The 20,487-nt window shown below is 54.0% G+C and overlaps 1 protein-coding gene and 1 long non-coding RNA gene across 7 annotated transcripts in view; one reads left to right on the top strand and one right to left on the bottom strand.

Annotated features, from left to right (window-relative positions):
* Window positions 1-10,379: 10,379 nt before the first annotated feature.
* The window catches only part of LOC102901413, a 51,337-nt gene continuing 41,229 nt past the window's right edge, over window positions 10,380-20,487 (bottom strand). Inside the window, exons 1-5 of one of the 3 annotated variants that reach the window (XR_006592051.1) lie at window positions 14,744-14,885; window positions 14,339-14,549; window positions 13,433-13,554; window positions 12,896-13,012; window positions 10,380-12,193 (exon numbers count right to left, since the gene is read on the bottom strand). This is a non-coding gene — a long non-coding RNA (uncharacterized LOC102901413). Of the gene's footprint in view, window positions 12,194-12,895; window positions 13,013-13,432; window positions 13,555-14,338; window positions 14,550-14,743; window positions 14,886-20,487 lie in introns of those variants that run through there. The other 2 variants (XR_439701.5, XR_006592052.1) reach the window with 2 other exon arrangements.
* Window positions 14,923-20,055, top strand: CCR1 (C-C motif chemokine receptor 1). 4 transcript variants are annotated; one of them, XM_006928640.5, is made up of 2 exons: window positions 14,923-15,054; window positions 18,243-20,055. In XM_006928640.5, the coding sequence occupies exon 2, from the start codon at window positions 18,289-18,291 to the stop codon at window positions 19,369-19,371; it is 1,083 nt and encodes a 360-aa protein (XP_006928702.1). In that variant the 5' UTR covers window positions 14,923-15,054; window positions 18,243-18,288; the 3' UTR covers window positions 19,372-20,055.

Genomic DNA, 20,487 nt, shown 5'->3' with positions numbered 1-20,487 from the left:
TTATTTATTTATTTTATTTTATTTTTTCAACGTTTTTTATTTATTTTTGGGACAGAGAGAGACAGAGCATGAACGGGGGAGGGGCAGAGAGAGAGGGAGACACAGAATCGGAAACAGGCTCCAGGCTCCGAGCCATCAGCCCAGAGCCCGACGCGGGGCTCGAACTCCCGGACCGCAAGATCGTGACCTGGCTGAAGTCGGACGCTTAACCGACTGCGCCACCCAGGCGCCCCAAGTTATTTATTTATTTTGAGAGAGAGAGAGAGAGAGAGAGAGAGAGAAAGCAAGAGGGGCAGAGAGAGAGAGAGAATCCCGAGCAGGCTCCTCACTGTCGGCGCAGAACTCGACGCGGGGCTTGAACTCACAAACCACGACATCATGACCTGAGCCGAAATCAAGAGCAGGAGGCTTAACCCACGGAGCCGCCCAGGCGCCCCAGTCTGGATACTTTTTAAATGTGTCAAGCCTCTGCCTGTGTTGCACAGCACGAATCCTGAACGAATCACAAAATGCGCCTAAGTCTCCACTGTAGAAAAGATCAAAGAGCCGTCAGCCCCCAGTACGAGGGGACAGAAAGGACTCGGACTGTTGCAGGAGTGACAGGGGGTGGGGGCTGCCTCCGCGGTGGGGAAGTTGCAGGAGGAGACGAGGGGCAGAGAAATGACTCTTTAATAATCAAAACAGCTTTTCCTGAGCACTTTTATCGCAGCAGGGCCTCTGCTAAAGGCCTTCCGTGTTTCGTGCGGAGTAAACCTCTCTCGGCGAGTCTGCGAGGTAAGTGCACTTGTGTTTTACCATCTCTCGGAGGAGGAACTGAGGCAAGTTGGTTAAGCAATGAGTCCAAGATCACATCACCAGAACACGGTGGGGCTGGGCCGGGATCCCCCTTCTGCCTGATTCTAGCCCCACTGTGCGGCCACCTCCCTACAGGTCTGGATGTGACTCACGGCTGGGCCGGGGGCCCCCTCGTCCCTCTCCAGCAGCCCATACCCACACCCCAGCAGCCGACTTTTAGATCGGGACACCTGTGCTTTGATGCTACATTTCTTTTTTTTTTTTTTTTTTAATGTTTTATTTATTTTTGAGACAGAGAGGGACAGAGCATGAACGGGGGAGGGGCAGAGAGAGAGGGAGACACAGAATCTGAAGCAGGCTCCAGGCTCTGAGCTGTCAGCACAGAGCCCGACGCGGGGCTCGAACTCACGGACCGCGAGATCGTGACCTGAGCCCCCCAGGCGCCCCTGCATTTCTTAAAACAACAACCTGAAGAAAATGTGCACATGATGGCTCCTTATAACAAGGAGCGAGTCGGGGTACAGGGGGGGACTTCTCCTGAGTTCACAGTCCTGCTGGATTCCTCCCTCCCTGTCCTGCTGACTCACCCCCTTGCTTGCTGGTTTCTCCTGAGAGTGCTCAATGAATCCTCCCCCCACCGGGTCTGGGAACCCGATATTAGACGGGGAGTTTACCAGAGATGACATCTGCTTTTTCGCATCAGCTTATTAAGATACAGGTTCTGGACGATAAATTGCATCTGTTTAATGTCTACAATTTGATGGATTTCGGCACTCGTACGGATCCGGGCAACAACGGCCGCAGTCACGGTATAAACGTTGCCATCACCCCGAAGAGATTCTTTGTGCCCCTTCGCTGGCCACCCCTCCCGCTGCCCCCAACGCCAGAAACCACGTCTTCACGGTTCTTCAGATCAGTCTCTTTGCCCACTGCCTGAACATTAAGCCGAAACTATGGTTTTTGTATGGCACCACTTCATGGTACCAACTTTTACATCAGTTAAGAAGATGCTAGCATTTTCTACCAGGGTGCCTGGGTGGCTCGGTCGATTTAGTGGCGGACTCTTGATTTTGGCTCAAGTCACGATCTCACGGTTCATGGGTCTGAGCCCCACATCGGGCTCGGCACTGACAGTGCATGAGCCTGCTTCTGATTCTCTCTCTCTCTCTCTCTCTCTGCCCCTCCCCTGCTCGCATTTGCACTCTCTCAAAATAAATAAATAAACTTAAAAAAAAATTTTTTTTTTAAAGAAAATGCTATCTACCAACAAACAAATTTCAAAATGCATGATGAACTTAAACATGCATTTCTGGATCATGCATAGCTAATCAGGATCACTAATTAGTGGCCGTCTGCCTCCCATCCTTAATTTAGGGAGCAAGGCACCCTGCATATCGTTGAGTCTGATATCACTAAAGTCGGCACCATGATCAAAATATATAAAGTCGTATCGCCCAAGAGGTGGGGCAAAGGGCATGAAAGGGTTTTGTGAGCAGGCCTAGAGGTTGCTCACATCACGTTCGGCCAGTTCCATGGGCTAGAACTCACTGATCCAACCACACGTAAACGCAAGAGAGGCTCAATAGACCGCTGCCAGTGTGCCCAGGAGTTACTCATGCTCTCAGGTATACAAGCAGCTCTCTGAACGGAAGACGAAAGCTAGGAAGAGAGAGAAGCCAGGGATACCGACATGCGATGTCATAGCAACAACATAACGACGAAAGAGCACACGATGAGAATGACTATCATCTTTTGAACCGTCTCATGCCCAGCGTTCATCATGGTGTATCAGGTGACTCTCACGATTTTGCAGGCGTCCAAGTTACAGGTAAGGATTAAAGCGGTGTGAGATTACATGACACGCCACGGTTGCGCGGCCATCCGGTGGCAGAGAATAGATTTGTATCCTGATCCTTCTTGACTCCTTCGTGTCTGAGGTTAGTATCAGGAAGAACAAATCAACAACAGCAGGCTCCCTACTCCCATGAGAGAGCTATGGAATATCAGCAGCAGGTGTCAAAATAACCCAGGGCATCAAGAACACCAAGATTCTGCTGTTGTTGTCCAAGGAGTCTAGAAGGATTATAGACTCTAGAAAACACTTCCCACAACTTAGATCTCAGAACAGATGCTGAAGAAGACACGTGCACCATCGATCCGAGGGTGGGGTCAGCTCAGCCCCAGGAAGTGGAGAGAGTTATTTGCTACTTATAGTCCCCTCTGCATTCTAAGGAGGACGGATCACAAAGAAGGTTCTTAATGAGACGATGGGGGTGAGGAGGAGGGCACACATTTTTTAATTTGAGAGAGGGAAATTTTCCGTAGGTAAGAAAAGAATTGATTGTCATGGGGAGTGGGGGTGATGTGAGGTCTGGGAACAAAGATAAGGTAGGCACCGGGGGGACTGACAAGGTCGTGAGGGGCCAAAAGGGAAGACACTCAGCAATGCGGCGGCCGATGAGAAAGAGTTTGGGAACAGACAGTGCGGTGTGGGATGGAACTGTCCTGTATCCCTCAGGGTTTGGTCATGAAAAAGGCTTCTCCAAGTATCTTTCGCCAGGAAGGGAATTAATACAGGATTTCAATCCCTTCACAACTAGTAAATATTTTCGAGTTCTCATGGAACTCTCACCAAGATAAAGCACATCCAGGGCTTCAAAAATATTTTTAAAAAATTGAAATGACACAGAATATGTTCTCAGACCAAAATGGAATCAACTAAAAATCACAGAGAGATGACAGGAATGTTTGCAAACACTTGAAAATTTAAAAACACGCTTCTAAATCATCCATGGGTCAAAGAGGAAGTCTCCAAAGAAATAGAAAATACATAGAACTAGATGAAAACAAAAACGTAATGAGTCAAGGTCGGTGGGGGTGTAACTAAGGCAGGTCTAATAGGACAACATGCAGCACTAAATGCTTAGTTAGAAAGGAACGGTCTCACATAAGTAATCTAAATTTCTTTCTCACGAAACTAGAAAAAGGGCAAAATAAACCTAATGAGCAGAAAGAAGGAAAAAAGCAAATCAACAAAATGAAAACAAAAGCAACACACAAAATCAATGAAATGAACAGCTGGTTTTTCCCAAAAACCATCAAAAGTGGTAAACCTCTAGCAAGACATGAGAGAGAGAGAGAGAGAGAGAGAGAGAGAGAGAGAGAGAGAGAGAACACCAATTAATGTCAGGATTGAAACAGGGGACATCACTACAGACCCTTCAGTAAAAAAAAGGATAGCAAAAGAATACTAGGAACATATGATCCTAAGTGCAAAATCTTACAAGAAATGGAGCCATTTGTCAAATAGTGACAGAGAAAGCATTTGACAAAACCGCTCACCCATTCATAACAAACATTCTCAGTGAACTATGAATGTAAACTTCCTCAAAGTGGTAAACAACAACTACAGAGAGCCACTGACCCCATCACACTGATAAAGTCGGGGCTTTGCTCCACAATCAGGAATGAGGCAAGATGTCCATTATTTCTTCCTTACACTCCTACCACAGAGCTTAACCAGTGGCAAGGAAGAAAAAGAAATAAAAGGCATACAAATTGGAACAGAGGAAGTAAAATTTAGTGCCTATTTGAGGAAGACATGGTCACCTGCAGAGAAAATCCCAAAGAATCTACTAAAAAATTCAGAACCAATAACTGAGTTTAGCTAGGTTGCAGGGGGGAAAAAAACCCAACAAACAAAAAGCAACCACATTTTTATGTATTAATGAACCCAAAACTAAAAACACAATACCATTTACAATTGCTCCAAAAAGCGTTTAGATTATACTTCTGTACCACTTTACCAACACATTTGCAGGACTTGATGCTAGGACTTGCAAAATGCTGGTGAAGGAAGTCAAAGCCCTAAATAAATGTAGAGAGACAGCCTACGTACATGGGTTGCAAGACAAAACATAGGAACACGAAATACAAAACATAGGAAAGATATCAGTTTATCCCCCAATCGATCAACAGGTTTAAAACAATTTAGATTAAAATCCCATCAAAGGTCTTTTTGTACAAGAAGACCTAGACAAGCTGATTATTCTTACATTTATATGGAAAGTCATAGGACTTTGAATTGCTAAAACATTGTTTTTAATGTTTATTTAATTTAGAGAGAGAGACAGACAGAGAAGGAGCAGGGGAGGGGCAGAGAGAGAGGGAGACACGGAACCCAAAGCAGGCTCCAGGTTCTGAGCTGTCAGCACAGCGCCCGACACGGGCTTGAACTCATGGACCGTGAGATCATGACCTGAGCCAAAGTCAGCCGCTTAACTGACTGAGCCACCCAGGAGCCCCTGCTAACGCAATTTTGAAAATGAGGAATAAAGGCAGAGGAATCACTTCATCTGATTTCAGGACATCATCTACGGTAATCCAGGCAGTGTGGTTTTGGCAGAGGGATAGACAGATCAACGGGACAAAACAGAAAATGTAGAACTGGATTCTCAAAGACGACCACCTGCCTTTTGACGAAGAGGCCGTGACAGCCTTTTCAACGAACGGTGCTGAAGCTATTAGCCACAGGCAGGAAGAAACTAACGGCCGTCAGCCTCAACCTCACATCTCACGCAAAAATTAACTCAAAATCGATCACAGCCTTAATTATAAAATGTCAAATACAAGACCCCAGAAGATGACAAAGCAGAGATCTTTGGTCTCTGCGTCAAGGCCACGTGTTCCTAGACTTGAGGCCAAAAGCGCCAATCCATAAAAAGAAAAATTGCTAAATTAACCTTCTTCGAAACAGAAACCTTTCCTCTTCGAAATCCTCTACTCAGCTGACGAAAACACAAGCTACAGACTCAGCAAATATTTGTAAGCAACATCTCCAGCAAAACATGTGTATCTAAAATGGACAGCACTCTTCAAACTCAAGAGCAAAAAATCCAGTTAGAAAACGGGCAAAGACATGGGGCATCTGGGTGGTTCAGTTTGTTAAGCGTCCGACATTGGCTCAGGTCATGATCTCGCGGTCCTTGAGTTCGAGCCCCGCGTCGGGCTCTGTGCTGACAGCTCGGAGCCTGGAGCCTGCTTCGGATGCTGTGTCTCCCTCTCTCTCTGCCCCTCCCCTGCTCATGCTCGGTCTCTCTTTCTGTCTCAAAAATAAAGATTCTTTTTTTTTTTAATTAAAAAAAGAAAGAAAGAAAATGGGCAAAGACATACACGGACATCTCCCCGAAGGAGACATACTAATGGCAGCCACGCGCATGAACACATCTTCAATATCATTAGTCATTAGAAAATGTAAATAGAAACTACCACGACACCTATCAGAATGCCCGAAATACAAAACACAGCGACAAAACCAAATGCCGGTGAGGATGGGGAGAAACGGGATCCCTCGCACATTGCTGTTGTGGACAGAAAATAATACAGCTGCTCTGGAAAAGAGTACGGCTGTTTCTTCCAAAACTAAACCATGCCCTTACAGTACAACTCGGCAGTCACACATCTGGGTGATTTATCTTTTTTTTTTTTTCATTTTTTTTTCAATGTTTTTTATTTATTTTTGGGACAGAGAGAGACAGAGCATGAACGGGGGAGGGGCAGAGAGAGAGGGAGACACAGAATCGGAAACAGGCTCCAGGCTCCGAGCCATCAGCCCAGAGCCCGACACGGGGCTCGAACTCACGGACCGCGAGATCGTGACCTGGCTGAAGTCGGACACTTAACCGACTGCGCCACCCAGGCGCCCCTGTATATAAGCCTTTCATCCAAGAGGGGTATCTTGACCTGTTTCTGGCTACGGGCATTCGTGCCCTTTTCTACTCGGCTCCTAGAATCCCCGGTCACACCTAACACCGATTCAGTTGCAACAATGCCCAGGCTGTAGCTTCTGGACCCCACTGGAGAGACCAGCCATCCCCCAATACCACGGCCAGGATCTCGGCCTCATGCCAGCCCCTGCCCGGCCAGATGCTGGACCAGCCACGGGACACAGGTCTCTACCATTTGTCCCTTCTCCCCTCACCTCCTTCTCAGGAGCAGGAAGATTTCACACTCCCGGCACTAAGGCAGGATGGAAAGAGAAAATGAGTTTATTCAGGCAGGTGCCTGACAATGTCGCTCTGAACAAAAGATGTCACACGTCACCCTCACCTGTGGTCACACGCACACCTCAGTGCACAGGTGTGGACCCCCAGCACCTTGCGTTCGTGTAGCTCTGTGCAGGGTGCTGTGGAAACCGTGCACGAGACGGTGGGGCCCGGGTCCAGCTGCGGAGAAGCTTCCAGTCAAGTTGGAGAGAAAAGAGGTAACACAGGTTCCATGATATCCCGGAACAGCGTGTGGTGGGCAGCACATAAATAGGGCACCTCCTTGAGATAGTCTCTTCTTCCCTTTCCCTTTTCAGCGCGGAGGTGGGGGGTGGGGGTCCTTGGATGGCTTTTTTGTTTTTTGCACGCAGGAGGCACTTCTGCCACACCTTTGCCACTTCGATGGAGGCTTGGGCGAAAGAAATAGACTGCCACTTGGTTCCCATCGGCTGGACACCTGCCGGCTGCCAGGCACATGGGGAAACTGAAGCTCGAGGCAAGTGGCGGAGAAAATCGCCCGAGACTGCACGTCGCACGGTGGGCGTCCGAGGGAGCCGTAATTGGGACCCAAGCGTGACAGGCCGGGGGAATTATTCTTTGCTGGGAGACGCACGGACAACGAGGGGAGGACCTGGGGAGCCAGCTCTCCGAGGCAGCGCCCAGGAGAAGGGCACCCTGCAGGCTTTCCTCCCGACGTCTCTGCCGGCCTGGTGGTACCTTCGATGGGAAGCCTAAGGCCGCCTGGCTGGTGCCCTGGACAGTAAGGCGTCAGCGGGAGAGGAGCGAACGACGCAAGAGAGAGTGGCACAGCCAGGCTGTCAGCCCCTCTCCCTGAAACGTCTCCAGCCTGGAAAGCGGGATCCCTCACGCACCCAACTGCTCTTGAAGCCCGTGTGTCCCCGGGAAGCCTCCGTGCCTCCCCCCACCTTGCCCACCCACGAATGCTCGAGGCCACACCCTGGGGCTGCGGGCAGGGGGCCGACCGCTTGTTGATGGGATCCCTAGTGGCGGCTGGTGGCCTGGCCCGTGGTCCTGCGTCCTCTGGCCGCGCTGTCCTGAAACAGGAATTCTCCTGCCCAGACAGCAGGAGGACCTTCGACATCAGGCCCCGGATGACGCCTCTGCCACGGTCCAAGAGTGCCCTCTAAAGGACCCGGTCGTGGTGAGCGCGGGAGGTCACGGCCTTCAAGCCACAGCCATTGTCCTCTCTACTCTTGGGAGCAGGCCCTGGGAGGGGCGGTCCACCGACTCTGTCCCCCAGTGGTAATTGGTTTAGACCCCTGTGGGCCATACTGCCAGACCTCCCTCCTTGAGCGTCAGGAGGAAGGATGGGGGGTCTTTGTCTCTTCTCCCCGGGACAGTCCCTCCCCGGTGCTCTGTGTAACTAAGGCCACTGAAAATGCAAGCCCGGGGCAGGGAGGCCCAACTGGCCTCAGGTTCGCCCGACCTGGGGAGGGCCCCCCCAACAGCCATCTTTGGAAAGGCCTTTGAAGGGACTCTGGGTCCTCTTTACAGAGATGTCACGAAACAGGCATGATTGGAAGCATCAGAAAGAGGACAGGAGGCTCAAAATGGGAACTCAAGATGAGAAAGTAGCACTGTGTGGACAGCAGTGAAGCGGCGTTGGGGGGGAGGTCCCGGAGCAGGGGGAGGGGGGCTCCCTGGGGGAGAGGGGGGCCCTGGAGCAGGGGGAGGGGGGCTCCCTGGGGGGAGGGGGGCCCTGGAGCAGGGGGAGGGGGGCTCCCTGGGGGGAGGGGGGCCCTGGAGCAGGGGGAGGGGGGCTCCCTGGGGGGAGGGGGGCCCTGGAGCAGGGGGAGGGGGGCTCCCTGGGGGAGAGGGGGGCCCTGGAGCAGGGGGAGGGGGGCTCCCTGGGGGAGAGGGGGGGCCCTGGAGAAGGGGGAGGGGGGCACGCTGGGGGCACTTTAGGGAAGGAAATGCTGGTGCAGGACAAAGGGAGTTGGGAGAAATTTCTGTTCCTAGACCTTCCTCTCCAGCCCGGTCTGTAGGAGCGTGAGCAGGCGCCCCTCCGGCGTGAGGGGATCCCCCTGAAATCAGGCAGCTGGGCCCCCGGCTAGTTGTGCAAAGGGCAGGCACTCAAATAAAAGCTAGTTTCTGCCCAGACCCGAGGTTCGTATACACTGAGAGGCAAACTTTCCCATTAGGTCCCTCTGGCCACACAGATTTAACACTGAGGCCCTGTGCACTCACGGCCTGCGGTCGCCCGGCAGTGTGAGCTGGCAAAGGACCCCTATCAGCCCTCCGGGAGGAAAGAACGAAAAAGGCATCAACGCGTGGCATTTGCTGATCCCCCGGGGGGGCGGGGGGGGAAAGGCTCTTCCCGTGGCCAAGTTCCGGCTACCGACTTAATGTCACTGACGGTGTAGTTGGGTCGCCTGAGTCTGCCGTAGGGGTTAGGGAGCCATAACAACACTGAGTAACACTACGTACTAAAGGTCTTAGGCGCATCCCTTCCTTAAGGCTCACAGAGGGGAAAAGTGAGGCTCAGGAAAATAGTGAGCTTGCCCTGGGTCACCAGCTACTATTCGGGGGAACCGGGTGTTTGCAAGAATGTAGCTGTATCAGTCTGCCCCGAACCAACAGTTCTCAAGATTCAGTCTCAGGAATGTGTATGTCTACAGTACCATTGCACACACCAACGAGCCTTTGTTTATGTGGATTATTAACATTTACTGTGGCAGAGTCGGTTACGCGTCCGACTTCGGCTCGGGTCATGCTCTCGCGGTCCCTGAGTTCGAGCCCTGCGTCGGGCGCTGTGCTGACAGCTTGGAGCCTGGCGCCTGCTTCGGATTCTGTGTCTCCCCCTCTCTCTGCCCTTCCCCCACTAGCGCTCACACGCGTGCTCTCTCTCTCTCTCTCAAAAATAAACATTAAAAAAATTTTAATAAAAAAGATATGTACCGTAGCAGGAACTAACACTGAGCCCTGAACACAAATTCAGCGATTCCCTTAAAATAACAGGAATGAAACTGTTACATCATAACATAAATAACACTTTCGGGAAAATAATTTTGTTTTCCCCGGAGGCAAACAATGTCAGTGCAAAGAGTGGCCGGATCCCCAAAGCTACTTCTGCCCCACCACCTGCCCCGTCTGTTGTGATTGGTTTTTTTTTTTAATTTTTTTTTCAACGTTATTTATTTATTTTTGGGACAGAGAGAGACAGAGCACGAACGGGGGAGGGGCAGAGAGAGAGGGAGACACAGAATCGGAAACAGGCTCCAGGCTCCGAGCCGTCAGCCCAGAGCCCGACGCGGGGCTCGAACTCACGGAGCACGAGATCGTGACCTGGCTGAAGTCGGACGCTTCACCGACTGCGCCACCCAGGCGCCCCTTGGACCCCATTTTGAAAACCGCCAGGGGACCGAGAACAAACTGAGGGTTGATGGGGGGTGGGAGGGACGGGGGGGTGGGGGATGGGTACTGAGGAGGGCACCTTTTGGGATGAGCGCTGGGTGTCGTATGGAAACCAATTTGACGATAAATTTCATATATTGAAAAAAAAAGGAAAGAAAACCACCAGGCGGATAACAGTTGTACTTGGTACAAAAGCCAAGCGGTACAAAGTAACAGACAGTGAAAACTCGGGCTTGGTGTCTCCCCCAGGCGCACCTGCCTCCCTCCCCAGGGACCAGGAATATTAGCCGTTCATCCTGCTTCCTTCCAGAGACATTGTACCTTCCCCACCAGGGCCTTCCTGCTGGCGGCATCCAGGGCACACGGCCTTTGCTCCATCCGTCCAGCCTGGGGCGCGGCAGACATGGCCAAAGAGCCCTCCGGGGAGGGGGACCGGATTTCTACCCCCACCGGCGGCGGGTAGGCGCGACTCTCCCTCAGCCTCCCTAATACAGCGTAGGGACCAGATGCGAGGTCAGGCCCCAGGGCGTCCCCGCTGAGCCTCCGCGTGGGCCCGGGAAGTGGAACCTATCTGGGCAGCCCGGCGAGGGTGCTCCTTCTGTGCGACAACCAGTCACCCAAGGCTTCCTGAGCGTCTACGCCCTGGGACGCGTCCTTCGGCCACCTCCAGCCCCTGGGCCCGTGACAGATCCCTGGGGGGCCCGGTGAAAACGTAGTTTCTCTCTCAGGGGGCCCGTGGTGAGGTCCCAGGGTCTGCCGTTTTGGACGAGCGCCCGGGTCTTGGTGTCACACACTAATCAGCAAGTGTCTAGACAGGATCCTCAAACTCCAGCATAAATAAGAGGCACCAGAGGGCTTGCCCCAAACACAGCTTCTGGGTCCGACACCCGCCCCCGGGGATTCGGATTCTGCAGGTCCGGGGTGAGGCCCTGAGAACCTTTCTTCTCAACAAGCTCCCACGTGATGCGGGTGCGGCCAGCCCCCCGACCACCCCTGGAGTTCGCGCTGGTTCCGGGCCCTGCCTAGCTCCGCTGAGCCCCGTAACTGCCCGGTGCGCGACCGAGATCGGGGGCACTTCGTGGACGTGCGGTGAATGCGGTGGGAGGAAAGAGCCAGCGCGAGCCAGTCCCCGGATTCGGCTCTCGGACTAGAAGGAGGAGGGGAGAGGTCCGCACGCCTAAGATCCGTCCACGGCTCAGATCTGAGGTCTGAAGGGTTGTTATCGCCTCTTCGTTCCTCCCCGCCTTCCGACGGTGGGTGACAACTCAGTTCTCGCAGGACGCCTGCGGGGTTCCCTCCAGCCGCATTCAACTTCGTGGGTGCGGGCGTGGGGCTGGCTGTGCCCGAGGCCGGATTTTGCTGGGTGGACGCCACGAGGTCAGAAAAGACCCTGAGAGCTGAGGGTGGAGGTAAGGGGGTGGGGGACGGAGACCGGAGCAATGGCCCGTGGGGTCAGGCTGGTGGGCAGTATAAGGAGGCTGACGGTCTGTAGAAAATTGACATACCCACAGCCCCACTGGGGTCAAGGACCTGTTGGTGCCGAATGGCAGGAGAGGTGGGAGTGGGGTCAGAGGCTGGGGTGCCGGGAGCCAAGGTATGAGGGGCCGCGGTTGCTCTGACGGCGAGATCCGGGAGTTAGGGTCACGGGCGTGAGTGGCCGAGGAGCACGGAAGACATGGCCATGGGGGAGAGGGTTCAAGGAAGCCCTTGGCCAGAGACTGGAGGAGACCTGTACTTCGGTGGAGGGTAAAATACAGTTTCAAGCCCCCCCCCCCACCCCATCCTGGGGCACACGGCCTTCCACAGCGTGACTGCACCACTCCAACTAAACCCACGTGTCCTATCTCCCGACTCCTTGGCTGTGGCTGGGCTCGGTGACGTGCTTCGACCCTCACAACGCAGCAGAGGTGACACGAGGTGACTTCTGAGGCCAGGCCTTAAGACGCTCGGCAGCTTTTGCTCACGCCCGAGCCCCACCCCTGCAAAACACAAAACAAAGCAAAACAAACAAAAAAAAAAAACCCATAAGCCCCTCAGAGCCCCCGCACCTGCCTCTCCCGGATGATTTCTGGCTGCAGAGAGTGGAGTGGGAAGGGCTGCAGGGAGGAGGTGGGCTCTTGGGTGATCCAGGCAGGGTGGCTTCTCGTCTGTCCTGGGTCGTGGTCGTGCCCAACATCCTCATTCACGACGGGACATGACCCAGCACAAGAGGGCAGCTGGGCAGAATGCAGGGGACAGATTACTGGACCTGCTTCCTCTGGCTTGCCAGGCTGGGTTGGCAGCACGTTGTGGGGCAAGACAGCCTGGGAGCTACCAGGCGTGAGAGCAGAGGTGGAGATTAAGGAGGAGAAAAGACTGCCTGGGGAAGAAGGGGTGGTGGAGAGAGAGGCTAGGGAAGGAGATTAGACGAGGTGGGGATAAAAGGCAGTGGTGTGGAGGGGGCAAGGGTAGGCTACTGCCTAGGGGCCACCAGTGTCCCCCAAAGGCCCTCGTGTCCATCTGTGAGACGCCCGCCAATCTGTCTTTGGTGTCCCCAGAGGGGCCCGGGCTCGGAAGCAATCTCTTTTGCCAAGTAGGCAGACAGCGTGGCCCGGGACTGGGTGGCAGAGAGAGCACTGCCAGCCCCTCCCCTCCCCCGGAAATTCACCTACAGGTGTAGCACTTGACCCTGAAAGGCGTACCTCAATGACGCGCCGGCTCCACTCAGGCAAGGAGCCTGGCCTCACCGCGTCCCGGTCAAACAGAACATAAGATTTCGGGACGTTGAGGTTGAGACAGGAAAGGAGAAGTGGGAACGGCTGCGTCAGCATCAGATGTCGCGGATGAGACCCAGAAAGGCAGCATGGGACATGAAGGAGGAGGGTCAGCAGGCCGGATCGGGGGTTGACGCGGCAGGGGGCGCCCCATTAAGGAAACAGAGGCCGAGGCAAAGTCAAGGTTAGAAGGCCGTGGTGTGCACCTTCCTGACACTCCTGTCTGTTCCCACTACATCTAGGGCCACGGCCACTGCCTAAATGCCCAGCCCCGCGCGCTGGTGGAGAAGAATCTCCTGGGGATGATATCCAGCGACAAAAGCCAGAGAGAAGTGGCCCTCAGCCAGTGGCGGGCAGGCAGAGATGTGATGGATACGTGCCCGGTTTCCTCAACCCTCTGGCCCCACAGTTGGGGTGACTCTGAGGGGCTCCCTGGGGTCCCCAGGGGGCCTGGGTGCCACTTACCTTCTGCAGGAGTGGCTCTATAATGCTCCCTTTCCTGTCCCCCTGTCCCCTCCCCTGCAGTGTCTCCTGGGATCCGCTGCAAATACATTACTTGCATCTGCGTTCCGTTCCAGGGTTTGCACCTAAAAGGGAAACCCAAATTAAGGCAGGCGTTGGTAATGTTTGCCAAGCTCAGCACCAAATCGTTCATTCATATGCATGTATTCATTTAACCTTCTATAAAGTGGGAATAATAAACCTCGTCTTACAGAAGAGGAAAGAGACAATCGAACGCATAAATAATACACCCAAAGTCACCTCTTTGTCAGCTTAGTTGCCTTTTGCCTCCCTCTTCCCCCATCTGTCTGTGGACGGGCTGCCCGAGAGGGGAGGCCCGACCCCAGAAGACTCCTGGAGTGTTCCTTTGAAGGGCACACGGGGCACCTTGTCTAAAGTCTTCATTCTACCGATGAAGAAACAGAGCCTTGAAGGGACAAGTGACATTTGCAAATCACATTCGCATTCATTTCTGAAATGGTGCTTTGCAGCAATCCTGTGAAGGCCACTAGAGTCCCATTTAACAGAAAAGGAGTGGAGCCCAGAGTGGCGGGCAGGGGGGAAGCCAGCACAGTGGCAGAGCAGGTGCCGGCGGCTGTGGGGAGAGTCGTGGGAAGCATCCTTCGTCACTCTTCCTTAGGCCAGGTGCTCTGTGACACTTTTCACCTCCAAGCTGACCTTGTGCATCCTGCGGCAAGCAAGAGTGCTTGGCGACCTCATGCGATGGAGTAGGAGCCAAGACTTGTCAAGGCGGGGTTACCGGCCCTTGTGTCAGGGGAGAGCTGGGATTTGGCCGCAGCCTCGGTTGGACCATCGCATTAAACAGGAACCTGCGATCAGAAAGACATGGCTGAAACTCAGCCTACAGACCTGTACTCACTTCGGGCTGGAGGTTCCTCGAGATGAAACTGTTCCGGTGGGGTCTGCAGGGGTGGAGACCGGGAGCAGAAAGGGACAGCAAACAGAGGTGGAGGACACAGGGGGCGCCAAAGAGGACCTGTCACGTCTCTCGCGCTATCAGCCGGTTCATTTGGAGAACCAGGATCCAGCGTTGGGGTTTAAATCCTTGCATTTGCAAACTCTAAAAAAAAAAAAAAAAGGCTAGTCACTGACCACAAACCCTCTATGCCCTGCCCTCCCTCACCACCCCTCAATACACACACACACACACACACACACACACACACACACTATCTCAGCCTTTGATTGCTTCACAAATTCTGGGAACAGCTCAGACTACCTCTCCCCACTCAACTCCACCCAACCCTACCCTACCCAATCCCCTTAAGGCAGAGCTCCCTAGGGAGAGGCACAGCCGAGTGAGCAGAGAAAATCCTTAGAGTGAGCCCAGCCTGGAGGAACCGGCCACTAGCGCGTGTCGCGGCCACTCATGGACACCCGACCATACAAAAGGAAGAACTCTGTCCCCTTCTCGTCATTCTGAAAGACTGTGAACCCCGGAGTCCTAAATCATCACACAGGAAGCTGAGGACTTCCTGTTCAATCAGGACGTTGAGCCTTGAGTTCATCAAAATTCGAAAAGCTCCAGAAACAAAGACTTCGTGGACAAAACCCCTGAGACCAGAGTAAGTGGTACTTGTTTTTTTTTTTTTTTTCTGTCTTGTCAGTTACCACTGAGGGCAATCTTGTTAGAAGACATATATGCAGCCAGGACTGTCGTCCTCGCACCGTAGCACATTCCTGAAAGGTGAGGAATTCTTCGAGGGCCAAGCGAATGTCTAATTAGCCCCTAGATGCATCTACCAGGCAATTAATTACATAGCAATACCGACAAGGGGTGAATTTATGAGACTGTGGGCTCGGATATAAAACAGGGGTTTTCTTGCTAAAAAAGGAAAGCCTTTCTTGAATGATTGGTTGTTGGTAACCGATTGAGAAAATCAGCCTTTCTAAAGTCTGTTAAGAAACAAGAGGCTCTCTGCGGAAAAACTATTCAGGAGGAAATCTCTTGCCAAATTTCCCTATGTAAACAAAACCCAAACATGGTATATGAAGAAGTTGTAGCAAAAGAGAAATATTAATTACAAAAAACACTGCAGGTGCCAGTGACCAATTTCTTGAGAAGACTAGAACCAAGGAGCCTCACAGTCAGGACTGCTGATTTGTCTCTGGAGGAGGTAGGATTTTACCCTCCCGGAGACAGGGAGATGTCCTCTTGGGATGCATCCATTCCGTTCTACTAACAAAGAGGCAGGTCAGACTGTGTTCCGAAGGTGGAGGGGCGTGGGAGGGGTGGGGTGGGGGCCACTTGGAGGTATCTATTTCAACTGTTCCTTCATAGAAGAATCTGGAGTGCCCCGATTTTCCGAGTTAGAAGCTCTCAGAAGTTTGCATAGCTTATCAGCCAGGCGGTCTACTACTCGCTGACGCTTGAGTCCCCGCTCCCACTGGGGGGACAGCTCTAGACTATTCAGCCTGTGGGCAGTGAAGGGCCGGTAAAGGTTTAGCCACTGGCCCTCGTGGGAAAAAAAGAGCCCTGATTTCTAGTGTTTGTGGATTTCTGTGGCATCGATATCCCCACTGTGGTTGATTTCAAAGCTACCAAAGCCCTGAATGCCGAGCTGGGGAGAGGTGGGCACGATCGGTTTTTACGAACCAGCGTAAGCCAGCCCCAGCATGCTACCAGTCTTGGGCATCTTAGCCCCCACAGACTGCCCTTTCCCTACTCAAAGCCCTCACCAGCTCCCAGGCTAGAGGATCCTGCTGATCACCTCGGGGCTGAGGTCTTGTCGGCCTCAGTTGCACCACGGGCCTTCTGTCTCCCTGCAAGGCCCCTTCCTCCCCACCCCCACCCCATCCCTCTCCCGGACTTGCTTGCGGATCGTTGCCTGGCGCCTGGCAAGTTGGGAAAATAGCCAACGAAGTTGGAGGGGGTGGTGGTGAAGGCGGGTCAATGTTCAAATGGCCCGGGGGCAATGCTGACTCGGTTTGCCCTCATCTTCGCCCCAATTCCCCAGGACCCCCGGGCTCATGGGCTCAGGCTTGCAGCAGCGGCTCCTTGCGCTGCTAAGCTTCTGGTCGCTTCCGCCGTAAATCTGCCGGCCTACCCAAAAGTGCTGTCTGCCAAGCCCACCTGCCCGGACTGGCAGGGGCAGCAGAAGTCAGAAATTGCCCACACAGCCTGGTTAGTGACTGCCAGCCTGGGTCCCTCCAGAAGGAGAGCCGGTCGGGTATAGGCAAGTCCAGAGCCGGACGAGTGAGCCACAGGGACGGATTTGACGGGAAAGGACAGCTCCCCAGCCAGGATGCCGGACAGCCCCCTGCCCTGTCCCGTGTGCCTTATTTTCCAACGGCCGCTGCAGAAATGTGAATTTTGTAAGCTGGAAACATTCGCTAAGCAATTTAGAAGACTAGAGACTCCAGATTCAGGATGGGAGTGGTGATGTGGCCACTTGACTGAGGCCAGCCTGGGACTGGCCTCAGAGAGGGGCCGGTGCAGGGAAGGAGGGACCCCAATATTTACTGAGGGCCCGGAAAATACCGAGGTGTCGCTTTTCTCATACATGCATTACCTTACAGCAGCCCTGCAAGGTAGGTGCTACTTTCCCACAGTACAGAGGAGAACCTAAGGCTCAGAGAGGTAGATTAACTTATCCCAAGTCACACAGCCGGTAGGTTACGCCAAAGCCCGTCCATGCTCCCTTTGGGGAAGTGTCTTCAGGAAGTGATTGGAACAGACTGAAAGAGCCTGCTGACCATCAGGAACTGGGGGAAGTCCCACGAAGGCAAGCGATCCAGTGGCTGTTCTGTGTTTTTGTTTGTTTCAAGACAACCCTGGGTGCAAATATCTCAGAGCCAGACTGTACTTTCCTCTGAATCTTCCTCATGGCTCTCACAGGTTGTCTACGAAGTTGCCTGTAGACCCGCCTGTGCCACATCTGGGCTGTATGACATGAGCCAGGCTGACCCACTCTGCGTCCTCATCCACTAAGGGATGGAGCTGGCCTTCTAGAATTTCACTATGGCAGCGCTGTGGGTAGGATAATTTTTGCGTGGCAGGACATCCTTGGCCCTGCCTAACGAATGGCCAGACAGCAGCATCCCTCGTCTCCGGGGCACCACCCCCCCCCTCGGAAAAAAAAAAAAAAAGGCCACACATTTTCATGTGCCCCCGGGGTGCTATGTCACCCCTGACTAAGAACCTTTTAGGCCCCCGGAGCCATGAAAATCCCTCTGTAAGTTTTGGACTCTCAGCATCCTTCTGGGGACCCCAAGGCACAAAATCATTGCTCTGAGATTGGAGGCAGGAGCCCCAGTGATTTCGGGAAGGGGCGTGAGAGCCACTCACGCCCGAGTTTGAACTCCACCGTTCGTTCTCATAAATACGTGTCCTTCCCGCTTTGAACGTCCGCATCATCACCTCCAGACAGGGGGACAACAGAGGCACCTGCTTGGGGGCGAGGGGTTGCCTAGCACTGAGTCCAATGCCAAGATCGCGGGAAGCACCGGTTAGGAGCAGTGGGGCGAGACCTCCCTCCGTCTGCGCTCTGTCTCCAGCCACCAGACTTTTCCCGCACGACACTGACCGTCAAAGCGATGGAATGAACCACTCGTGCGCTCATTTATTTACCGCCTACCCCCCCACCCCCCGCCCCGACCCCGTTAGGCTCCAGGTTCCACCACGGCAGAGTCGACCCGGGTCCCCCTTACTCCGTGCTGCGTCCCGGGGTCTGGTACACAGTAGGCACTCAGTAAAACAGCGGTCAGGTGGTTGAAGGCTTCTAATCATCCCTGCCTCGTCTTTGTTGTCCAGGGCCCGCCGCCCTCTGACGGCAGAGAAAACGGAGACTCGCTCCAGGATGACAGAGGCCAGCACGGAAATCACAGTCCCTACAGAGAACTTGGACGTGACGACAGAATATGACTACGAGGGCATAACCCCGTGCCAGAAGGGGGAGGAGAGGGCCTTCGGGGCCCAGCTGCTGCCCCCCCTGTACTCGCTGGTGTTCGTCGTCGGCCTGGTGGGCAACGTCCTGGTGCTCTTGGTCCTGGTGCAGCACAAGAGGCTCAAGAGTATGACCAGCATCTACCTCCTCAACCTGGCCGTCTCTGACCTCCTTTTCCTCTTCACGCTGCCCTTTTGGATCGACTACAAGCTGAAGGATGACTGGATTTTCAGCGACGGCACCTGCAAGCTGCTCTCGGGGCTTTATTACATAGGCTTGTACAGCGAGATCTTTTTCATCATCCTGCTGACGGTGGACAGGTACCTGGCCATCGTCCACGCCGTGTTCGCCCTGCGGGTGCGCACCGTCCTCTTCGGCGTCCTCAGCAGCGCCGCGGCCTGGAGCCTGGCCGTCTCGGCCTCCGTCCCGGGCTTCTACTTTTCCAAGACCCAGCGGGAGTTCTCCCATATCACCTGCAGCCTCCACTTCCCTCACGAAAACCTAAAAGCCTGGAAACGGTTCCAGGCTCTAAAGCTGAACACGTTGGGGCTGGTGTTGCCTCTGCTGGTCATGATCGTCTGCTACACGGAGATCGTAAGGATTCTGCTCAGGCGACCCAACGAGAAGAAGGCCAAAGCCGTCCGCCTGATTTTCGTCATCATGATCGTCTTCTTTCTCTTCTGGACCCCTTACAACCTGGCCATGCTGGTCTCTGCCTTCCAAGACACCCTTTTCACCGACGAGTGTCGGCAGAGCAAACAGCTGGACGTGGCCATGCAGGTGACGGAGGTGATCGCCTACACGCACTGCTGCGTCAACCCCGTCATCTACGCCTTCGTGGGAGAGAGGTTCCGCAGGTACCTGCGCCAGCTGTTCCACGGGGTCCTGGCCACGCGCCTGGCCAAATGGCTCCCCTTCCTCTCCGCGGAGAGGCTGGAGAGGACCAGCTCGATGTCGCCCTCCACGGCGGAGCAAGAACTCTCTGCGGGGTTCTGACTCGGGCCCCTGGGGGCCGATGCGGGACCCAGCCGGGGTGACCTGCCAGGCGCGCCGACCCGAGCCCAGGCAGGTTGGGGCTCGTGGCCAGATCCGGACACGTGACCACCACGGAATGTGCAGCCACGTGGGGGTGAGCGAGTTTAAAGGCGGTGCGGGCTGAGTTCCCTCCGGGCCTTGAACCTTCTCCAAGAACTTCTCCCTGGTGGGAAGGAGACGAATGAGCCAAATGGGACATTCCAGAAGACCGGACCGAGTTTACCTGTGAAGGCCTTGGGCCCAGACAGGATTTCAGATTCGTGAGCATTAGCATTTGTAAACAGAGCCCCTTGACCCCAGGCAGCCCCTGCCCCTGCTCCCACCACCAGTGAACTTGGAAGCAGTGATTTCCGCTGCTGACTTCGCTCCGAGGGGAGAGCCAATCAGCAGCCAGCAGCCCCTCCCCACCTTCCCCTCCCCTCCCCTCCCCCTCCTGACCGCTGCAGGGCTTAGGTGCTTGGAAACCCCGAGGAACAGAGAACTCAGGGTGGGACAGGCAGAGCCCTGGCGGGGAAATAGGATTGGGGAACTGCTGTTGACAGTAGAACTGAGATCTCTGCCCCTCCCCTGCTCAGGCTCTGTTTCTCAAAAATACTAAATAAATAAAAAAAAATTGGGGGGCGCCTGGGTGGCGCAGTCGGTTAAGCGTCCGACTTCAGCCAGGTCACGATCTCGCGGTCCGTGAGTTCGAGCCCCGCGTCGGGCTCTGGGCTGATGGCTCAGAGCCTGGAGCCTGTTTCCGATTCTGTGTCTCCCTCTCTCTCTGCCCTTCCCCTGTTCATGCTCTGTCTCTCTCTGTCCCAAAAATAAAATAAAACGTTGAAAAAAAAATTAAAAAAAAAAATAAACATTAGAAAATAAAAATAAAAGACAGTACCCTGAGTAAATGGGTGTCCCACCTGGCGACACAGTGACGCCATCGGGCCAGCCACTCTTTTTTTGGACCCTAGTGTTGTCCCTTCAATCAGGGACCTACTCTGTGCACACGCTTCCTTTATGCAAAGCGACTGGTATCATGGAGGTCTGGAAAATGTTTGCCTGGGGAGGAGGAGGTCACCCTGCCCTGGGCTTACGTTT

Source organism: Felis catus, chromosome A2, assembly GCF_018350175.1.
Source record: "Felis catus isolate Fca126 chromosome A2, F.catus_Fca126_mat1.0, whole genome shotgun sequence".
Lineage (NCBI taxonomy): Eukaryota > Metazoa > Chordata > Mammalia > Carnivora > Felidae > Felis > Felis catus.
The sequence above is the reverse complement of the archived record's forward strand: the minus strand, read 5'-3'. Positions and strand labels throughout refer to the sequence as shown.

Coding starts and splice junctions, on each gene's coding strand:
- CCR1 (XM_006928640.5), top strand. CDS start 18,289: ATGACAGAGGCCAGCACGGAAATCACAGTCCCTACAGAGAACTTGGAC.